General features: G+C 39.3%; 2 protein-coding genes across 8 annotated transcripts in view; both read right to left on the bottom strand.

Moving 5' to 3' along the window:
* The window catches only part of BCO2 (beta-carotene oxygenase 2), a 40,337-nt gene that overhangs the window by 14,701 nt on the left and 7,461 nt on the right, over positions 1 to 18,175 (bottom strand). For 2 of the 7 annotated variants that reach the window (XM_054693098.1, XM_037505271.2), the window contains exons 1-4: positions 9,683 to 9,995; positions 8,166 to 8,309; positions 5,794 to 5,998; positions 133 to 344 (exon numbers count right to left, since the gene is read on the bottom strand). In XM_054693098.1, coding sequence (XP_054549073.1) covers positions 133 to 344; positions 5,794 to 5,998; positions 8,166 to 8,211 — 463 coding nt within the window. In that variant the 5' untranslated portion in view covers positions 8,212 to 8,309; positions 9,683 to 9,995. Of the gene's footprint in view, positions 1 to 132; positions 345 to 5,793; positions 5,999 to 8,165; positions 8,310 to 9,682; positions 9,997 to 16,700; positions 16,725 to 18,175 lie in introns of those variants that run through there. The other 5 variants (XM_054693100.1, XM_037505269.2, XM_037505270.2 and 2 more) reach the window with 5 other exon arrangements.
* On the bottom strand, positions 11,929 to 17,467 carry TEX12 (testis expressed 12). The gene is made up of 5 exons (XM_037504259.2): positions 17,363 to 17,467; positions 15,621 to 15,696; positions 14,270 to 14,381; positions 14,119 to 14,170; positions 11,929 to 13,364 (listed from the first exon to the last, which is right to left on the bottom strand). Exons 2-5 carry the CDS (start codon positions 15,678 to 15,680, stop codon positions 13,220 to 13,222), a joined length of 369 nt encoding a protein of 122 aa, XP_037360156.1. The 5' UTR covers positions 15,681 to 15,696; positions 17,363 to 17,467; the 3' UTR covers positions 11,929 to 13,219.

The following is an 18,175-nucleotide window of genomic DNA, read 5'->3' as shown; positions in this document are numbered from 1 at the left end:
AGTTTAAACATCATCTCATAGCAAAAAAAAAAAATCTATTTGAAGATTTATATTTAGGTAAATTATCATCTATCGTGATAATTTAAATGTCACTATTACCTGCAAACTGTGAGCACATTAGAGGTTGCTTACCAGGTGGCACAAACTTTGACATGAAACGTTCAAAAACATTCTTGCATGGATCAGGGAGAGCCAGTGTACCAAATTCGGAGATCACAATTCTATCATGAACACTGTTGGCCTTATATGTATCACTCTGTAGAAACTTGCTCCTATATGTCACTGTGCCGTCCTCCACCCTGAACTGATGAAGCAAAGCCATTCCATCAAACCAGTGATTATACCTTCACACAGGCAGAAAAACAGAAAAACAAATAGTAGGAAAAACAAATAGTAGGACAACAAAAGGAGTGATTTCAAATACAGGCATACCTCATTTTATTGTGCTTTGCTTTATCATACTTAGCAGATAATTCGTTTTTTCACAAACTGAAGGTTTGTGGCAACCCTGCTTCAAGCAAGTCTATCAGCATCATTGTTCAGTGCATGTGCTCACTGAAAAATGTCTCTGCGTCACATTTTTATAATTCTTATTATATTTCAAACTAGCTGTATCTGTTATGATGATCTGTTTCAACTCTGACTTTACTGTTGTGATTCTTTGGGGCACCAAAACCCTATCCATTTAGTTGGTGAACTTAATTGGTAAATATTTTGTGTGTCCTGACTCCTCTACCAGCCTGCCATCCCTGTGGCCCTCACCTCTCCTTAGGCTTCCCTCTCCCTTGAAACACAAACTGTACTGAAATTAAGCCATACCCTACTATGGGCTCTAAGTGTGTAAGTAAAAGGAGGAATAACATGTCTTTCCTTAAATCAAAAGCTAGAAAGAATTAAACTTAGTGAGGAAGGTATGCCAAAAGTTTAAAGAGGCCAAAAGCTAAGTCTCCTGAACCAGACAGGCAAGTTGTGAATGCAAAGGAAAAGTTCTTGAAGGAAATTAAAAGTACTATTCCAATGAACACTCAAATGGTAAGAAAGCAAAACATCTTTATTGCTGACATGGAGAAAGTTTCAGTGGTCTGGATACAAGACCAGCCACAACATTTCTTTAAGCCAAAGTCTAATGGAAGAAGATAACATTCAGGTCTTTCATAACTAAAGAGAAGTCAATGACTGCCACTTCAAAGGACAGGCTGACTCTTGTTAGGGCTTTAAGTTGATGCAAAGTGACTTCCATCCATTGCAATGGACAACCATCTAGAAACACCATCAATGCACCAGAGGACCCACAGAACAGAAGGATGTGGGGATCCAGGATGGTCAAGAGGAAAGAGATGTATGTCTGGTTCTTTAAAGATATTTATCAGGGCCTCCCCAGTGGTGCACGTGATGAGCACAGTGCTGTGAAGCTGTCCGCAGCCTCTGCAGTGTCGGTTCAATCCCTGCCAGCTGCAGAGCAATCCACATGGTGCCGCAGACCATTCCCAACTCGCCCGCTGCTCCCCTCAGCAGTGTATTTCAGTCTGCCTGCTTGTTCTGTTCCCTCTTACCCTCCCGCACATCTGGCCTGTACCCCGGTTCTTGTATAAATAAATAAATCTTTATTAAAAAAAAAAAAGATGTTTATCAGTTGGAGAAGAGGAGAAAGGTGTTAAGGCAAAGGTGATAAAAAGGAGGAAGCAGCGGGAAGCCACATGAAATCAGGGGAGTAGCCATCTCCCAGGCGTGGGCAGAGCTGTCACCGGCAGGTGATGATGATGGAAAAAGAGATCAGCACGTGACCAAGTGCTTAGACTTAAGCCTTAGACACCTTCAACAGGAAAGTATGGGATTTTGAAACTGAAGAAACTTAAGACCCACACCTTAAAAAGGTAATTCTGGCCAGAGTAGAATATGGGACAGAAAGAGGAGCATCCAAGAAAAAAGCTGAAATCTTGCCATCTGTGACAACATGGATGGAACTGGAGAGAACTACCCTAATTCAGAAGGAGAAAGACAAATACAAGATGATTTCACTCATGTGAAATACAAAGAAACAAAGAAAAGTAACAGACAAAACTAAACCAAACAAACCCTATAAATCTGTGTGCAGAACTGAGGCAACCAGAGGGAGAACGGGAATGAGGAGCCAAGGGAGGAGGGGGCTCAACGGACTGCGGTGGAAGATGACGGGTGTTTTGGGTGGACATGGTGTGCTAACATACCCGTGTAGAAGAGTGGATCTATACACCTAAAACATACGGTTGTTAATTAATGTCACTTCGAAAAAAATTTTTTTTAAAGAGGAGCATCTAGATTTGTAGAAAACTATGAGGAAACTGGGTAATAATTCAAGAGAGAGAAGGTGAGAGCCTAAATTGAACTACAATGTAATTAGAAAAGGAAAACTCCAAAAACAAGTCAGAGGCAACCTACAGGTTGTAGGCAGTGACAAAGAGTCCAAAAAGTCATACCTGAATGAATGGATGTATGGTGAGGCTTGAACTGAGATGGAGACTATGTGAGAATAGGTTTGGGGTAGGGGCAAACAGTTCAGCTTTCAACAAGAGTTTGAGCTATTTGTTAAACTTTAGGATGAATATATCTCACAGTCACCTGGCAAAATACAGATCTAGGAGAAAATTTGATCCAGCTGAAAATTAACTTGATGGAAATGAGGGAGAGTGAAAATTGGGGTTTCTGAGCACAGAGAAGAATTTAAAGTTCAAGATGCCAGGGGCAGGCCAATTCTGTGGAATAAACTGTAGGATATGACCTCAGTTAAGGCTGCGGTGCACAGACAAAGACTAGACTATCTTCATCTTGCATCTGAAGTCATACCAGATTGGTAAATATTAAAATGTTGAGGCTGTTTACTATTTATGCAATTTAAAAACTTAATTAGCATGTCTGTAATGATACTGATATAATAATTTTTAATTGAAGAAAGGCCTTTGCCAAGACACTATGTCTGTAGGGACCTATTAAATGGCACCTAATAAAGCAATGAGAGATTCCCAATCAGGTGGGGTCATTCTTACCCCTTCTTAACCCCACAGGTTAAGGTTACACCAGCTTTAGGTCCCCACCCCTCCCACCAAGTCTAAACTGAATCCTGAATTATCTCTCCTTTTGACCTAAAGGTACCTGTACTCCTCACTCAAGGGGCAGGAAAGACTCACTTCTTGCTATAAATCCCCACTGCTGGCTCTGAAAAAATTTACTAGGAGGACAAAGTAGACACTTGAGAGGACCAACCACACTGCCCACATCCCCCACATATATTTATCTTAAATGAGGCCAGTAGTTTGTGCGTAGGCCTGAGCAGCTCTGCTGCTTGGTTACAACACTGAGTAGAGCTGCTACTGCAGCACACAAAATACTGTATGCTTCCTGCAAGAGGCTGCTACTCTCCAGGGATTGGACTAGTGTTTTTTATTTTTCTTACTCTTCCTCCTCTTCCTTTTTATCTCATTAATATATATATTTTTTTAATTTAACTTGTGGGCCTCCCTGGTGGTGCAGGGGTTAAGACGCAACCTATGAAGCTATCTGCTGCCACTGCAAGACGAGTTCGATCCCTGACCAGGGAGCTACCCATATAGTGCAGCAGACCTCTCCTGACTCGCCCGCTGCTCCCCTCAGCAGTGTATTTCGGTGGATCTGCCTGTTCTGTTCCCCACTCTGTCTCTGGTGAATACTCTCATCCCCCACACCTCTGGCCTGTACCCCAATTCTTGTATACATAAATAATATTTTTTTTAAAAAAAGAAAAGAAAAAATTTAATTTATGTGAAAGCTAGACACATACAATACAGGGAAAGGCAGAGTTTCTCTAGTCGGGACCAGGGGTGCAGGATCCAGAGCCCAGCTCACTCTTCATCTCTACCTTCAAGCCTTCCCTCCCAGCTTCTTACCCCTACCTCTACCCCAGTCATCTAAAGAAACTTCTGAGGTAAGTAAGAGTCATACAACAGTTGGGGAAGGGTGGAGAGGACCACTGCATTTTATTTCCTCCTAGTATTATCATTTTATAAATCTACTATTAGTGAAGACAAGATGCAACAGGTTCATCAAATTAAACTATCTAGAATATTAATAAATGCATCATGAACATGCCCCTAATTCTTAATGTTTCCAACAGTGAGGGAAGACACAAAAGGATGATGATCAGATTCCCAGCAAGCTCAAGGAAGTGATGTAGCTAACAGAAAGGATAAGTGTTGCCAGGGGTTTGGGGAAGAGGAGAATGGGGAGTTAGTGTTTAATGGGTAAAGAGATTCAGTTTTTAGGTTGAAAAGTGGATGGATGGTGGAAATGACAACCTGTAAATGTAAATGTACTGAGCTGCACACTTAAAAGTAGTTAAGATGGTAAATTCTATATGTATTTTATCATGTTTTTTTTAAAGGCAATGGTTTCTGGAATATCAGTCAGTCATTAAAAAATGTCATTCAGGGCCTCCCCGGTGGCTCAGTGGTTGAGCGCTGGGTTGCGAAGATGCCCGCAGCCTCTGCAGCACCAGTTCGATCCCCGGCCGCCGGTGAGGGTCCCACATGGCGCGCAGACCTCTCCTGCCACACCTGCTGCTCCCCTCAGCAGTGTATTCCATCAGTCTGCTTGTTCTGCTCCCCACTCTTGCTCTGGTGAATTCTCTCACCCTCCCATGCTTCTGACTGTACCCAGTGCTTGTATAAATAAAAAATGTCATTCAGATTTTATAGCAATATGGACAAAGAGATATTATAGTGTGAATTTTTTTAAAACCAGGGCAAGAAAATAAGTCTACATATAACCATAATGATTAAAAACAAATCTATAGAAATAAGGAAAGATTAACAGGAAGGAAATATACCAAAATGCTAATGTTGAATGTAGTACAAACCTTCCCACCCCTTTTCTATATTTCAAAAACTTTTATAGAGGAAAATCTTTCATAATAAAAAAAAGTTTCTAATATTTTAAAATTATTAAAGACAAAACAGATTCCTTCCTGACAAGGGTTTCTTTATATCACTTCATGACCCTAAGAGGGACACAGAGAAATGACAAAGAGTTACTGGGTTGCTTTTTCTTTCATTTGTTAGTTATTTTCATATATTTACTGAATGCTGTTCAAGTACAAGGTTCTTCCTCGATATTAAGGATATGGGGAGAACAAGAAAAAGTCTTTGCCCTCGTAGAAATTACATTCTAGCGGAGGAATAGCCTAATAAACAGATGAATAAACAAAGAAAATTACTGGAGATATATAGTGCTGTGCAGAGACTTAAAATAGGTCAATATGTAAAAAACAGCACTTTCAGAGTGAAAGATCATGGAAGCCTCAAAGGACTTGAGAGCTGAGCTGATATTTGAATGGCAAGAATCAAGGTTGGGAAGATAGATGCTAGAGCTACTGCCAACGCCCTGAAAAAAACTAAATGTGCCCGGTTAGAGGAACTGAAACAGCTGCTGTGTCTGGGGAGGACTGGGTAAGGGAGTGGCATGAGGTCAAGACATTGTAATAAAATAGTCATACATAGTTCCTGACATTTGTCCTTTGGCATAAACCTTCAGAGGACTTCAAATTGTTAATATTCTTCAAAGCAGAAGTCAGGACCTTTAAAAAGTCCTTTAAAAGTCAGACCTTTTAAAAAGAAGTCTCCATTTCTTTTTTCTATAAACTATAGTTTCCTTATGTGTTCAATCCCATCAAAGGAACTGACTGAACAGCAATGTTAGCCTCAAAGAGGAAGCAGATATGAATACATGTTTATAGATATAGCTCATGCAAAGAAACCCAATTTGTTCCCCCAAATCCAAGCTTACCTATCCTTCCCAAACTCGAACTTTCCAGGTCCAATTCGAAGTAGGCAGCCACTGAGCCACTTAGGGAAATGTCCTTGGACTTGAGCAGTGATGACCTGTGGGGTCTCCTCCACTGTGGTTAGTAGTGGTGCAATACATGGAAGGTTCTCCCGCTTACCAAAGGTCACATTTTTCTGGTAAGTATTTTCCATGGACATCTCCGAAACTGTGAAGAGGAAATCAAGAACACAAAAAATTTTACCAATATTTTACACACATGGAAATATCTATTGGTAGTTTTGAGGGAAATACACACACACCAAATAGTCTCCAAATTCCTCTCTCCTTCCTCATTTTCAGATCATTAACTCTCATTCTCCATCTTTGAACCATAGCAATCCTTGTATTCTTGCAATACAAATCTGCCTAAAAATTAACTCAGCACTTTATTATTGTCATCATCTCACATATTTGAACAAGACTGAGTCTACATGCTCATTCCAGATATGCAAGTAGCAATTTCATTGTTAAGCTGAATATTGACCACCAATCTTATCATAATTACACTGACCTCAGTACTTTAGACACACCAGAACATGATCCCAAATAATTCAGTGATTTCTGAGTTTTTATTTTTTATTTTTTTAAAGATTTATTTATTTATTTACTTATTTGTTTATTTATTTATTTATATAAGCACTGGGCACAGTCAGAAGCGCGGGAGGGTGACAGAACTCACCAGAGCCAGAGCGGGGAGCAGAGCAGGCAGAAGGACTGAAGCACATTGCTGAGGGAAGCAGCGGGCTGCAGGAGAGGTCTGCGCACCATGCAGGACCCTCCTCCAGTGGCCGGGGAGCAACCGGGGATCGAACCGGCGCTGCAGAGGCTGCGGGCAGCTTTGCAACCCAGCGCTCAACTGCTGCACCACCGGGGAGGCCCGATTTCTTAGTTTTTAATAGGATCTACAATGTAGTCTCTTTATTTTAATGACAACACATAAATGTACACGGCATTTTCTAGGAAAAGAGTGTCAAATTATGCAGTGACATAATTTGAAATTACCTAAACTTCTAAAATCTCAAGAAGTAAACATCATTATTACATAAGTGAAAACTTGAACTTATAAGCATTATTTTAATCCTTATTTGAGAAATGAAACAGCACAGTTTTATTGTCTTATGAATTATGTTCTATTGTCTTATTATGAATTACATGTTATATAATTATTAGAAATTATTGTGATAATTTTTACATGAATTAGTACTCAAAATGTTAGCTATTATTTATGTAGATTTTAATGACCAATCCAACAAAATGTACTATCTTTCTTTGAATTATCTATTCATTCAACCAAGTAGTAGGCACTGCTGACAAATAAAAAATATTAGAACCCTGATATTAAGGAACTGTCAGATAAAGACATAGAAACATTATTTATATAGGAATTAGTGTTTTATTTGAGCGTTGTTTCTCAAAGTGTGGTCTGAGGACTACTTGTAACAAAAATACCTGGTGTTACTGAAAAAATGCAAATTCAAGGACTCCACTCTAGACTTATAAATCAGTCTCTGGGGTAAGGCAAAGAGGTATTCATAGGCATAAATTTGAATCACAGTAGTGGAGATATGAAGAGGAGGGTGCTTTGAAAACTTACAGGAAGAAACTCTCAGGTATTTATCTTCATGGGTTTTTTATTAACATTATGTATATTTATCTTACTCTCCTCTTAAATTAAAATAAATTCTTAAATTCACTGGACAGGTATTTTACTTCTCTTGCCTAATTAGAATTAAGTTGAAACAATCAGAATTAAACTGAATTTTGCATCTGTCTAAACAGATTCATGAATTTAAACAATTTACAGTTAGTAAATAATTTTCTACCTGCATGTACACCATAGCATTCTGTTGGAGTCTATCAGATGCTCTTCTAACTTTCTGCAGTACAATAATTAAGGTCAACACCTCCTAAAACCTCTTTATTCTTGGCTTCTGAGACAACGCGTTTTTAACATTCCTGCTTGTCTTTGTTTTCTGACAGGTCCATCACACACCAGCTGGCAACTTTTGGCAAATTACTAATTACTTACTACTCAATGATAAAATGGGGATGTTAGGGCTAAAAAGGGAATAATACTTCCAGAGCATAACTAAATATGGTAGTAGATAACTGCCCAATGTTAACTCCCTTTATGGACTCCTCTTTCCCTTATCACCTAATGAATGTGTTCCTGAGGTCTGACCTTGGACCTTTACTCTTTACCTCAGCACTCTCCCTTGTAATCTCATCTGGTCCCTGAATGTCACCAATCACTTCTTGCAGATGACTCAACATGACAAAAGAGAAGTCATGATTTCCCTTCAAAAGAAATTCCCACCTCCTGAATCACATACCTTCAAAACCTTCGTGGTCCTTGAGTTTGTCTTCTTTACTGCTCATTCACTACGTGCTTAAATTCCACTGACTGCAGGATCAGAAAGAGGATGCTAAGAGGATGATATAGAGCAAATACAGGGCTCAGAAGTTTCCAGGGGTACCTAGGAAAAGTCCTTTGCTGAGATTTTTCACACCAGTACAACCTTCCTGGGCAGCACCCCAAGTTTTCTGCTGATCCAAAACCTGTCCTCATCAGCACCGATGTTTCAACTTCTCTTGCCTATCAGTCACTTTCTTTTTGCTAATTTAGGCCCTCACAACATTTAGATGGATATTATCACAAACTTATTTGAAAGGAAAAGTCGGAAAGGGGAGCGACGTTCTATGCCAAAGCTTCAGAATCAGTGGGCCTCTTGATCCCTAGTCTCTGGGATGGTCAGAGGCCACAGGTCAACTGTCTCCAGGTCTGAACATTTCATCAGTGCTCCAGATTCCATCCAATATACTCCAGTCTAAGGTAAAAGTGTGACTATTTTCTATAGGGGCTATGATGAGAAAAAACGTTGGAGAGCACGCTCACTAAATTAACCTGAACACAAACCTGACTGTGTCATATAGTCCTCCACAAAATCTTCACAAAGGACTCCTCATTGTCTACTAAGTAGAGTCAAAATTGCCTGGCCAGGCACTGTAGTATCACACCAGTCTACCTGTGCAGTTCTGCCTTTCACTCACAATTTCTGCTCCAGCCATGCTTGGTTTACTCCTATTCCCCTCTTCTTAAGTGTTCTCTTCCCTTCACCTGGGATATTTCCCATCTCCTTTAGCAAATTCACTTACCCTACTCATTCTTCCAAATCCAGGACCCCTGCTACCTGCTTCATTAACACAACATTCCCATTTGCTACAGCAGTAACTGGACTCCTCCAGTCTGAATACATAATACAGCATGTGTTTTAAGTCCCTTATGGTGTTAATCTTATTCCACCTTGTGATAAAGATGAGTATCCTTTCAATCCCCACCAGTAGTACTCCTTGAGTACAAGATCTTGTTTTTGCCCCCACCTCAGTACCTAACACATTTCATTGCATACTACAGCACTGTTACTTGAATTAAATAATTTTAAAGTTTATAGAGCATACCAGTATTTCGGACAGCTTTATATCAGCCAATTTCAATAAATAAAATCAGGTAACAGAAGCTATAATAAAAAGCTACAAAACAATAAAGGTTTTAAGGCAGTCCCCCAGATGCAAATAGAAGCAAACATTTACATGTAAGGCGGTGATTTTCAATTAGAAAGGCCTAAAGTCTTCCTATTGCAGATCCCAAACCCTGAATCCAGCCCAATGTGTTGTAAACAAGGCTGTTTCCCTGACAAGTAAACAAATCCTATCTTTAACTCTTGCTCTACCTGGATTTGCTTCACATGGAGTGGAAAACTTCAGGAGCCCACAGAATCCTTAAGGAAAGAGGCACAGAAATCTATGTACTGGCAGGAAGAGGACAAGGAGGGAGGGGCAAATGCCCTACCTGGTATCCAAGGAAACCCACTGCTATAGCAGAAAGATTACTGACAAAATGGAGAAAGATTCAGAAAAGTATTTTTGTATTGAGTTCAGTAGTCGCAGATCCAGTGATTTCCAAATCCTCACGCTTGCTGGCAGTGGTGTGCACCAATAAACAGTGAAAGCTCACAGACTTCCTGGGCTGTCCCTGGCTCAATGACAGGATAGGAGGAGATTGGAGGCAGGTGGTATGGAGGGGTGGGGCTTCAAAACGCCTGCAACTTCATGACAAGTATCCCAACAACATATCCACAATAAGTAGTCGTTTGAAATACTGAAATTGGACCACCACCAAGATAAATTCATTATATGGATCTTCTCCTTTGAAAGATTCAGATTCTTCTTTCTTTACAGAATAAAGCCCAAATTTAATCTCTCAACAAAGGACTCTATCCGGCCACAACCTACCTTTCATCCTTTGTGTCTGTTTTTCTAGCATTTCATCCTTCTTGGTTTTTTTCCTATTCATTTAATTTACAAAACCTTTTCTTACACCCAGTAAGTTCAAGTTCTGTGAAAGCATGCCTTTTAAAAAAAAGTTTAACCCTACAGAATTCTATTACTTTACCAAACATTTTGTAGTGCTTTTGTATCAAATACTATGCTATCAATTGAGACTATCAAGAAACAAGATTCAGTAACTGTTCTCCAGCATGTTTTTTTTAAAGGTATAATTTACATATACTGTAACATTAGTTTCAGTCTTTAGTAGTTTAGATGACATATAACTCTTTAGTGGATTCTCAGCCCAGTAAAATGACTAATATACCAGGTGTTTTAGTTCTTCTGTGCCTTTGAGCAAATTTTTCCCTAAAATATCTTTCCTCTTTCTTTTTCAAATTTTTTTAAATTTACCTCTCTGACCCTTTGCCAAAGGCCTTTAGTAACTCCATTGAGGTGTTACTAGCACTGCCAAAGAGATGTCTTTAACATTATCATGTCTTCTTAGCAAAGACATGAAAGTATATTTCAAGAAAGGGGTTGTCAAAATTGTCAGAAGGGAGAACAGAGAGTATCAAACTATTCTGTATTCCCCACAGTGCCTAGGAGAGTATGATGTACAAAGATGTTCAATACCTAATGTAATATGTAACCAATGAAAAGTAATTAACACTGATGAGACTTTACAGAATGAAAAGGAGGGAGATTAGAATTACAAACTAAAGGACAATAGTATTACTGCAATAGTGTATCTCCAGTTGTGAACTAATTATTCTAATTTCAGTAGATGGTGCCAAAGGAATCAAATATAAATTTTAAAAAGCCTTATTTAGGCTTTCAGGAACTATTATACTAAGAGGAAGCTGTTCTGGTCAGAAAATACGCTGACTTGAAATCAGTTCCCTAGACTTTAGTTTTTGTTTTCCTCAGGGAGAAAGAGCAATAAAGTTTTGGGTTTTTTTTTCCATGAAAGGAGCTACAGCAACCAATATACAGGTGATAAGAATGAAACAATACTGTTATATGTGAAAACATCAATGAAATTGGTATCATTCTGGAAAAAAAATAAAATTGATGCAAAGTAAAACCTCAACAGAATAATAAACCAAGATAAAATACTTTAAACAGAATAACTACCCTTCCAAAACTCACTGGCATGAGTTGCTTTTATTGATGAATATTTTTAAACTTCCATAGGAAAAAAAAAAGACCATTACAAATTTCCGTGAAGTTGATAACTGAGAAATAATATAAAAAGCTATACAGTTACAAGCAAATGTAAGTGACATAAAACCTGAAGTATACCAGATACTTATAAATAGTTATTAAAATACCAACTATAACTGTAAATGAAATTCAACAGCTAATTTAAAGACCTGACCATTATCACTATATAGGGATTATTTCTGAAAAGCAAAGAAAAATTAGTACCATAAACTGCAATAATTTCACCAATTGCCAGGTAAACAAAAATCAGATAGCCTTGTTATTTTTTTTTTAGAGGCATGTTTTTATTTATTTATTTGTTTGTTTGTTTGTTTTTATACAAGCACTGGGTACAGTCAGAAGCACGGGAGGGTGAGAGAATTCACCAGAGCCAGAGCGGGGAGCAGAGCAGGCAGAAGGACCGAAGTACACTGCTGAGGGGAGCAGCGGGCGGCAGGAGAGGTCTGCGCGCCATGTGGGACCCTCCTGCGGTGGCTGGGGAGCAGCCGGGGATCGAACCGGCGCCACGGAGGCCGCAGGCAGCTTCGCAACCCAGTGCTCAACAGCTGCACCAACAGGGAGGCCCAGATAGCCTTGTTATTAAAAACACAGGCAAATTTCAATATAAAATATCTTCAAATAATCAGTTCCCTAGTCTCAATCATACCAAATGAAATGATCAAATCCAGGTTCTGATTCTTATGCCCAGGGAAGAAACAGATGCTAAACAACGGTGACACGTTCAATACGTAACCAATATATTATAAAATTCAATCTAAAACTATGTCAGTCTCTTGTTTCACATTAATAATAAATGCTTAGAAAAAATAAGTAAGGAACAGTTTTTAAATGAGCATGGGCCAGTAAAGTCATCTTTATAATCCAAGCATTAAAGAATTCTGTAAGGTGATAGAATGATTTAAACTTCAGCTAATTTGTCTCATCAACTCAAATATAATTTTCTGGTTGCATTTAGTATTTAAAAATTCCATTTCTACTTCATTGACCAACCCTTCCTGTGCCAGTAGTGTGCCCCTCTACAAACAGTATTTTTTTATACTTAACCACCAATTTTTTTTTACTGTAGACTACTCTTCTTTATCCCATACCAAACTGCTGCTAAGGCTTCTAAACATAATACATTAACAGTATCAGTGATTTGGTTGATGTGTGAAAAAGTCAACTCATAAAAGGTTCTGATTAGTAATTTCTGGCTTTTATTTTACTGCTTTTACCACAAGAAAGTAATTTTAGACCAAGAATTTTTATTAACCATGTATAATAACAAATAACAAAAATAATCAAAGGGTAATATTAAGTAGCATTAACACAGTTACATTTTATTACATATTGGGAAAAATGGAACATATTTTTAAGGTTTTATACTTTTAAGGATTTTTATATAATATTAATCCATGAAAAACATTTTAATACTATCTCCAAAGCTATCTGCAATTTAAACAAAATACTGTGAAAGAAAAACTGCAATATTGTTAAACGCCATCAGATTAACTCATTGAGTCTCCTTGTTAAACAATATCAAATTAACTCATTGAATCTCCTTTTAGAAATTTAAGAAAGGCTAGAATTTTTAAGAAAAAAAGAACCCATATATAATTTAAGTTACACTTTCAGAAAGTATGCCAAATATTTGACCTTCAAAAGAAAAGCTACAAGGCTTCATATTAATATCCAACTTAAAGTCCCTTTTAAATCCAGAAAAGAAATTCAAGGATTTTCCTATGTTTAATGTACACATGCTCTTTAACAACTAGACAACTTTGAGAGCATAAATGTTATCCTTTCATTACAACAATAACGGCTTAAATTCTCAGCTCATTTTAAGTACACAATCTTATCTATGCAGTGTATTTGCGATTACTGTAAACCTCTGTCTCAGGAACTCTCTTTTTTGTACTATAAAGTTTTCAAGAGTATTGGCTTCTTTGAAGAGTTCGTCTATTTCGTCAATATAAGATGCATCTACTGCTGCTCTCTCACTAATGGGGAAAAAAAAGTTTAACATTAAACTACATAGCTATAACCTGTAAATGCAACATAATAGTGGTGTTCTTTATTATGCTATGTTTGTCAGCTATTTCATTTAAATGGTTTGTGCATAAGAAAGCCTGATTAATTTATACTATTAAGTATACTATTAAATATATTCAGTAATAGTTAAATTAGTCCCACAAATACATTTTGCTATGCAAAGTCTGTTCACACAGCAAAAAGTGTATCTTACACATTATAAGTCTAATACTAGACTACATACATTATTTTAATAGCAACACACAAACCATCATTAAATACAATGGCTACCTAGAAGTATAATAATTTATAAATATGATCAACTCAGGTCAATAAAATATTAAATTCAGTCTTCAAACCTACCTAGAGATAAAATTTACATATTGCCTAAATATATTTATCTTTAATGTCACTGCTATTATCAACTTCATCAAACTATTTTTTTCAAAGAAATGTATGTTAGGCATAGTTTTTGCCTAAAGTTTTAAGTTATATCATCTAAATTAGAGGCCTAGTGTTAACTCTAGGGATAAAGGATGTTTAGTGAAAAAATTTGGGTTATTCTTCGAAAATTAACTTTTTAAAAAGGTAGAATTAAAAATTCCAAAAGTATAATTACTAAACAGGTTTTACAGCCACTAAACTGAATTTCCTATTACAGAGTTTCAAGAACACTTCTGTATCTAAAAGAAACACTCAAGGGACTATACCATAAACACTTGCCTTAAGACCTTTGCATAAGCAACCAGCATTACGCTAATTTCCTTGCTCGTATCTGTTCAAAAAAAAAATTCAGTGAGAAAATTATTAACTGCAACAAGTTTTTTGTATCATAAAATTAATGTTCAGAAAATATAAGCATTTTATACATCACCATTTAAATCTTTATCTAGGGTTTCATCTTTAAAAAATAGTCCAGCGCAATCAGAGAAATAGGAATCTGTCTTTCCAAGAGAAGACTGTTGTGGACTATCTGGCATGTGAGGCTAATGAAGAAAGTAAGGAATATAGGTAAAGAGTAAACAAGAGCCCTTAGGACAAATACATTATTTTTTTAAAAAGCAAACAAAATATTTTCCATAAAAAGGCACACATGCCAGAAACTATATTCAGTAAGTCCTCATTTAGGGGCCTCCCCAGTGGCGCAGCGGGTTAAGCACAGCGCTGTGAGGCTGTCCGGAGCCTCTGGAGTGTGGGTTCGATTCTGGGCAGCCAGGCGACCGGCGAGAATGACACAGTGCACCTCTCCTGACTCGCCCGCTGTTCCCCTCAGCAGTATTTTTTGGTCGTCTGCCTGTTCTGCTCCCCACTCTCTCTCTGGTGAATCCTTTCACCCTCCCGTGCCTCTGGCCTGTACCCCAGCTCTGTATAAAAATAAATCTTAAAAAAAAAAATTAAGTCCTCATTTAACATCATCAATAAGTTCTTGTAAATTGTGACTTTAAGTAAAATGAGGTACAGGGAAAGCAGGTCCTTGAGTAATATCCATGCAGCCTGGGCTGTCTTGGGTTTTTTCCTCTTAGTTTTATAACAAAACAATTTTGAATGAACTGGTGACATCTAATGTCCTAATCAGTCATTAGAAATTTTGTGATTACCAAGGAAATTTTTTTGGCACACGAGCACCTTGTCAAACATATTAACTTTTATTTTGGTTTTAAATTAGAACTTGAATGCGGTATTTATAGTCTGATGAAAAAGTTTCCTGTCTCTTGAACCACTAGATGTTCCCATAGCAACAGAGCAAAACTTTCATTTTTGAACAAGAGCCACCTGCTTGCAAAATTGTGTAAGATAATGTAATCCATAAGAGAACAAATAATGCCCCAAACACAAACAGATCAACTGGTGGAAGTAGTAATGAAAAAAAAAGGATAGTCAATGCTCTTCTTTAAAAAAAAAGAAAAGAAAAGAAAAACAGTAGCCTTACTACCTAGGTATTGCACTTGTTATATATAGCAAGATAATTATTCTAAGAGTTATTACAAAAACATGAACCCGCTTTAGATCACATATTACCACGAAGCGATCTCAACAGTTTCTTGAAGGCCTACACTTAGTAAAAAGTATTAGAAAGCAATGTAATTCTTGCTGGGACATTCCCAGTCCTGGGAATATAAAAACATTAAATTCCATTAATCAAAAGTTTATTCAAATGGAAGAAATCTGATAAGCGTATCAAAATAGAATAGAATAAAAGATTAAGGCAGGAGCATACAGATTACCTCCAGTTCTCTTGGTCTCTTGCAATTTCTAGCATCAGACGTTGCAAGGTAATTTGACATATTATGGAGGCAAGAGCTGCAAAATTCAGAGCAATGTTAAATTTAGATGCAAATTCCATGCAGTTTTCTTAAATTCTTCCCTTCCTTTCCACTCCTACCGGCACTGTTAATTTAGGTTGCCATTAACTGTCACTTATTTAAACTACTAAATTTCTCCCCTAATTTACCCTACATCCTGTTGTTTGGGTAATCCTTCAATACTCTAATTACTGTATTCCCTTATTTCAAAATCTTCCTTTGCATAGTCATCGCTCCTGAATAAAATCAAATTCCATGATATCACACACCCAAACCCTACATCACTAACCTACCATTCCATAATTTTCAACTACTCCTCTTCATACAGTCTCTATATAGTCTATAGTAGTATCTTAGGCGCTTAAGTCTTGTTTCCAGATTCATTCTTAATGAAGTCGATCTTAAAGTTCATCTAACTCAATCTCATTTTCAGAAATGTGAAATAGGAAAAGAGATGGATGACCAAGTAGAAACAAGTAAAACTGAGCCAGACCTGGGGCCTCCCTCCTGGCGCAAGGAGTTAAGACGCAGCACTATGAAGCTACCTGCAGCCAATGCAGCACGAGTTCGATCTCCCACCAGGGAGCTACCCACATGGCGCAGCAGACCTCTCCTGACTCACCCGCTGCTCCCCTCAGCAGTGCATTTCGGTCAGTCTGCCTGTTCTGCTCCCCACTCCGGTGAACCCTCTTACCCCCAACACCTCTGGCCTGTACCTCAGTTCTTGTATGCATAAATAACTAACTCTTTAAAAAAAAAAAAAAAAAAAAAAAAACTGAGCCAGACCAGCACCAACATCTCTTTCTAATCTTCGTTTCACTGTTCTCATAGCACCAAATTTTACCTTTAAATTACTTCCCAATAAATCCTGAAGGTATTCCCCCGGGAGTCTGAAAATTAAAGAAAAACGCCGAATCCTGGATTGCTATACATTGGCGAGAGGAGAAACGCCATCTATATACTCGTTATCACGTCCTTTGTTTTTTGAGAAAACCCGCTAACCTGGATAACCGCACCGGACCCAGCTACCTGGCTGCGCTCACAAATATCAGAAAAAGAGCAGCCGCCAACAGCGACCACGGCGGCTGAGTCCGAGTCCACTGGGCGCCCAGCAGCCCCGCCGTGGAGCGCGGACGAAAGAACATTCCAGAAAAATCGTCACTACGACGTTCTACGTTTTCTCCTCCCTTTTCCTTCTCCACATCTCCTCCCCTCTCCTCCCCTCACAGGAACCCAACGTGCACGTGAGCCACAGAAAAGCGCCTACAATTCGCTAACTGAGCTTGTGGAAACAAATTCTCTGTCACGACCGAGGGCCCCGGCCGAAGCCAGGGAGGCCCAGTCAGTCGACGCGGGCGTCGCCCCGGCAGCCCCCGCGGCCTCTGAGGCACCCCAAGGCGCTGGTGACGCGGCCGGCCGACGCCACGCGGTTGACCCCGCGTGGGCACGGCCCGGGCCTCAAGCTGCCTTCGGCTTCTAGTCTGTTCTTTCTGAATTCCGCCTCGGCCCTCAGGCCATTTTACCTGCCCGCCTTTTTTTTTTTTCCTCACGCCCCATGTCCCTCTCTTTTTCTCCCCCACAACTACAGCCCCTCAGAGGGCGACGTCTATCCTCTCCCACCCCCTAGTTCCCGCCCCCAGTGGTACTCTCGCGGGCGTCCATACCGCCAACACCGCCCCAAAACCAAGCTGGTCTTCGGCGTCGACGGGAGCTTGTTCGTCAGCGACAGCCTGGGATGGAGATAGGGGCGCGCGCTGGTGCGCAGGCGCCTAGGGCGGTTCCCAGCAGGCAGCGCGCGAGCCACGTGATGGCTCCCTGCTGCCTTCCAGAAGCCCGCCCGGAATCTTCCCGCGCAACCCAGAAACGGGTCTCCTCACTCCTGCCTGACTGGGAATCTCCTTGAGAGGAAAATCTTTCCCCGCCTTTCCGTGTTTGGGGAAGGAGAGGAAATTCAGAGACTGATCTCACAGGAAAGGGAAGAATTTTTTTTTTTTTTAAAGATTTATTTATGGCCCCTCAGGGGGTGAGACAGGAGAGGGCTGCTGCGCCATGGGGGTAGCTCCCTGGCCGCCGGGGATCGAACTCGTGCTGCAGAGGCTGCGAATTGCTTCATAGGTTGCGCCGCCAGGGAGGCCCAGGAAAAGGAAGAATTTTAAGGGCAAAACCAGCGTGTGTCCCTGGAACCTGGCGTCTCAGTAAAGAAACACAAAACAGCACACCCATTACCACGAATAAAGGTTATAGCCGAGACCAGATGGTTTGTTTAATGCACAAGTGTAAACCTCATGTCTCCCTGCCCAGAACCGGGACTTCTAAATTCAGTGCTTACCAATTCACCACTTTTTCATTGATGCAAACTTTCAGAATCATACCCTCCTAGAAAATTATCATGTTTAGACGACTTACGGGGCAGCGTTCATGTTCACATACATGAGCTGAATGTCGCTGAGTGCTTTAATCTGGCGACTTTGACCTGC

This window comes from Talpa occidentalis, unplaced genomic scaffold (genome assembly GCF_014898055.3).
Source record: "Talpa occidentalis isolate TD23 unplaced genomic scaffold, MPIMG_talOcc4v2.1 talOcc4.12, whole genome shotgun sequence".
NCBI classification, from domain to species: Eukaryota; Metazoa; Chordata; class Mammalia; order Eulipotyphla; family Talpidae; genus Talpa; species Talpa occidentalis.
This window is presented reverse-complemented; position numbering and strand designations above follow the sequence as displayed.

Bases quoted from the DNA above. Each gene is read 5' to 3' on its own strand.
- TEX12 (XM_037504259.2), bottom strand. From the start codon at position 15,680: ATGTCAAATTACCTTGCAACGTCTGATGCTAGAAATTGCAAGAGACCA. The intron at 14,382-15,620 runs GTAATCTGTATG...TTTCTTCATTAG, and splicing joins AGAGACCAAGAGAACTGGAG to CCTCACATGCCAGATAGTCC. The intron at 14,171-14,269 runs GTGATGTATAAA...TTTTTTGAACAG, and splicing joins CCTAGATAAAGATTTAAATG to ATACGAGCAAGGAAATTAGC.